The sequence below is a fragment of the Physcomitrium patens genome, chromosome 13 (genome assembly GCF_059467195.1).
Source record: "Physcomitrium patens ecotype Gransden chromosome 13, ASM5946719v1, whole genome shotgun sequence".
Classification (NCBI taxonomy): Eukaryota; Viridiplantae; Streptophyta; class Bryopsida; order Funariales; family Funariaceae; genus Physcomitrium; species Physcomitrium patens.
The window spans coordinates 4791735-4795476 of record NC_143422.1 but is presented as its reverse complement, the minus strand read 5'-3'; the positions used below and the strand labels follow the sequence as shown (position 1 = coordinate 4795476).

The following is a 3742-nucleotide window of genomic DNA, read 5'->3' as shown; positions in this document are numbered from 1 at the left end:
GAAATTCTTTGTTTATCACCGAAATCGATCATCGTTCACAATTTATATTACAAGATCCATATACATATCACCGACAGTAGATCACAGAAGTGAACATGAAGCACCAAGCTAATGTAACTGACATCACATATTGACTAGGAAAATGATACATAAAGCAATGGCACCAACTCAAAATGATAAACTGACTCGAGATGAAGCATCGTGCACATACAACCGACAGAGGATAACGACCAAAGATGCATCAAGCGAAAATGGAACGGCACATACTCTACAGCAACATTCCGTTTGCTGCGGATTCATTTATAACACCGAAAAGAAAAGGAACCCAGTACACGTGGTAACACGAAAAACCTCTTGCTATATAAACCACATAATCGACAGTGTACACAGAGAATTATTACTACACATAGGATCCGGAAGCTTTTTCATATAAAGTTCGTAACTGTGACTGCCTCCTTCGATCTGGATCGCACGCTCCTCAGAAGGATGTTAAGGTCGTGAGTTATACACAATCGGCGCTTAGCCAAAGAAGCCGTGCTTCTTCTCGCCAGTGCCTTCTACAGGTACGGTGCCGGCAGCTGTTTTGCCCGCAGTACGCTGCGCACGCTTCTCACGGCGGAGCCGGTTTCGCTCTGCCGCACCTTCGCGTTCCTCATCAGAGGAAGAGCTGGAGCTGGAGCCGCCTCCCATACCCATGAACCCATGCTTCTTTCCTTCCTCGCCTTCCTGTTAACACGACCCATTGTAACTCGAGTTAGAATCACGGGATCCTCGACATTGCATCACTATTCAAACCATTGAAAAACAACATAAACGTGGGCGTGCACATGATAGACAACGAGTAATCCATGTCGGAACCGTCCACTATTGCAAAAGTGGAATACATAATGAACGAGATGTGAAGTGACAGTACCTTCTTGTGGCCACCAAGTCCGAGGAAGCCCTTCTTCTCTTTTCCCTCCTCGTGATGGGTTGTAGCGGGATCGGAGTAGCCAGCTTCAGCGGTACCGACGTTGGTGGTGGTGGCGGTGGCTGGGGTGGCATGAGCGTGCTCGTCGTCCTTCTTGTGACCGTGCAACATGTCCTTGATCTTGTCCATGGCTGTCTACACAAACAAAAATGTCTCTAGAAGAAAAACTGAATACTTGACTTAACGACGATTGCAATGAAACAAATGAGCGTGTCTTGAAAATTGATCATGCAAACTTGAATGCGGAGGGTGTACTTATACGTGAGAGAGGGGTGTGATGTGTCGACACTGGGTGCGTGGCAGATTAGGTTCAGGCTGCCAAGTGGCAATCGACAATCAGCAATTATTTATTTAGAAACTGTTTCTCAGCCAGTCCATGATCGACACTCGGTACTGGGGTCTAAAGAGTAGTCCTGCATCACGGGTGAATCTCTTCCACAATGATCTTGATTCCCATCTTGAGTTACATTGGCTATAGCCCGATCGGTGGCAATGAGTACGGTCGCGGGAGTGATAACCATCGCCTGAAGAATACACGGTCGGTGCGCCGTACCTGTACAATAAACACCTCAAAATACAGTACATTCTATATTTGTCATGTATTTTATACCATCTGACTGCGGATAAGCACAAACAGATATCATTAAAGGGCGTGCCCATCCGGTGGTAACTGCGGACTTGTGAACGCGAAGACGCGGCATACGAGTGACTGTGCTCATACCCCACTGAAAAATGAATGTGGAAACGCCGCTGCACCAGCAGTTTTTTTCTGTAACAAATGGGTAGAAAAATCAGCACCCCATGCATCAAGTCCACTCAGGAATCATCATCATCACAGATTGCAGCTTATTTTCCTCGACAATCGTCTCACCATCCACCGCATTCGAAACGATGCCAAATTTGTTATAATGACTTGAAAAAGCAAAGGATTTGTAAAGGCTGTCGACCTAATCAAGAGGCTGTATGCTTTCCACTTTTGACCGAGTCAATTCGACGCCGGTGCCGTCGAATTATCGGTATCCCGTAGTCGCTAGATAAATATCACCCACGTAACATCCTGGGCTGAGACGCGTCGCTCGCGGCACTGACAGAGCTAGTGCTCTCCAGTGAACTGCAGCTCCACCGCCCAAGATGAATGAAAACCGGCACCAGGAAATGGATGGATGATATTCCCGCACAAACGAAGGTTCTATCGTTCCCCATGGAGTTCCCCGTTCTTTATGAAACGTTGCTTTGAAGCTGCTTTCCTCTGCCTGGTCCGTCTAAGCCTCGTGTGAAATCAACCCACCGTATTTTTCTATTGGGATGAGTGGCTACATGGATGAATGTGCAGTTTCTTCTTTTCATTCGTTGTCAAGGAGTTGGGAACGAACGTGAGGGTTCATCCAGTCGTTGGTCATGTGCATCCATCAGTAGGTGTGTGTGAATTGTCCTCATGCTCATCACGTTAATGAAGACGGATGAATGTCTGCTCTCATCCGTTTACTCTTCTTATTGGGGTCTTTTAAAAAAATAAAAATAAAAATTGAAATGGCTTTCTATAGTAAATTGAAAATATACTAGGAAAAAACATTCACATAATGCTTCAAATATGATGAACATAATATGTGTAAAATAATAAAATAATATGATGGTTTTATAAAAGAGATGGAAACCAAATTACTAAAATATTATTAAGAAATTTATTGGTTGTTTTTGAATCCTAAGTTTTAAGAATCTTCAACATGGCAACAAGATGTTTTAATAAGAGGTGTGTTTTTGTAGGTTTTGATGCCTTAATACCCTTATGGATTTATTCAAGAGGAATTCATAAGAATACTTCTCTTTTGGAGTACTCTTTCTTGATTTGTACCTTTGATGGAAAAAGATTCAAGACTATTCTATGATTAGAATTCATTCTTAGAAGTATTTATGGCTACATTTGGAGAAAGTGATTAAGAAAGGGTAGCAAAAATCAAGTTTATATCTCTACGACAAGGATCACATTCAACCACCATAAATGTTACTAAATTTCAAAATCTTGCTTACAATGTGGATTACAATGACAAAGCCTTCATCAATTAATTTCAATATGGATTGAAATATATTGTCAGAAATTTAATCTTAAAATTGTTGAAGGTAGATTCATTGGAAAAACTTATTTCTTAAGCTATTGCATGTGATTGTTAAGGACATGAATCTTGAAGAACGAAAATCCTCAATATACTCTTTGTGTCACTAAAAAGAATTAAAAAGTCATTCAAAGATGATATAATATTGAACTAGAATGGCTATTGCCAAAAACAAGAAGACTAGAAAGTCTTGAAACAAGATTAAGGACTAAAAAGATATTGACAAGAGTGAAGAAGGCTTCACTCTTGCCTCCATATATACTCTTAACTAGGAACTACGTGGCGATGTCATATAAAACCTCCAAAATGTGAAGACTTTGTAAGACACGTATCTTAACTTGCAAGGCAAGTTTTTTATATGTACACCATATAGTTAATTTATTTTACAAGCTAACAGCACATTGTTAATTTGTTGATCAAGTTTCTAAGCTATTAATTAATTACAAACATATGTAAGGTCAAAGCAGCTTCTATAAAGCTTCTAAGAAACTTTTCTAGAAGATATTATGAAATTAATATATTTTTATTTATTTCTATTTATTTATATTTAATCATATAGGTATTTATTAGAGTACGTATATATATCCGTGATATTATCTTCCTTTCTAGGAATGAGTTCTACGAAGAGTGATTATCATATGTTGATGAAATTTAAGATGCA

General features: G+C 40.1%; 1 protein-coding gene and 1 long non-coding RNA gene across 2 annotated transcripts; both read right to left on the bottom strand.

The window, feature by feature from the left end:
- Window positions 1-269: 269 nt before the first annotated feature.
- LOC112290692 (uncharacterized) lies at window positions 270-1189 on the bottom strand. The gene is made up of 2 exons (XM_024537281.3): window positions 914-1189; window positions 270-726 (listed from the first exon to the last, which is right to left on the bottom strand). The coding sequence occupies exons 1-2, from the start codon at window positions 1097-1099 to the stop codon at window positions 520-522; spliced, it is 393 nt and encodes a 130-aa protein (XP_024393049.1). The 5' UTR covers window positions 1100-1189; the 3' UTR covers window positions 270-519.
- Window positions 1190-1321: 132 nt separating this feature from the next.
- Window positions 1322-1904, bottom strand: LOC149987914 (uncharacterized). Its single transcript, XR_016505987.1, has 2 exons — window positions 1692-1904; window positions 1322-1523 (listed from the first exon to the last, which is right to left on the bottom strand). It is a non-coding gene; the product is annotated as an uncharacterized LOC149987914 (long non-coding RNA).
- Between the last annotated feature and the right edge of the window lie 1838 nt (window positions 1905-3742).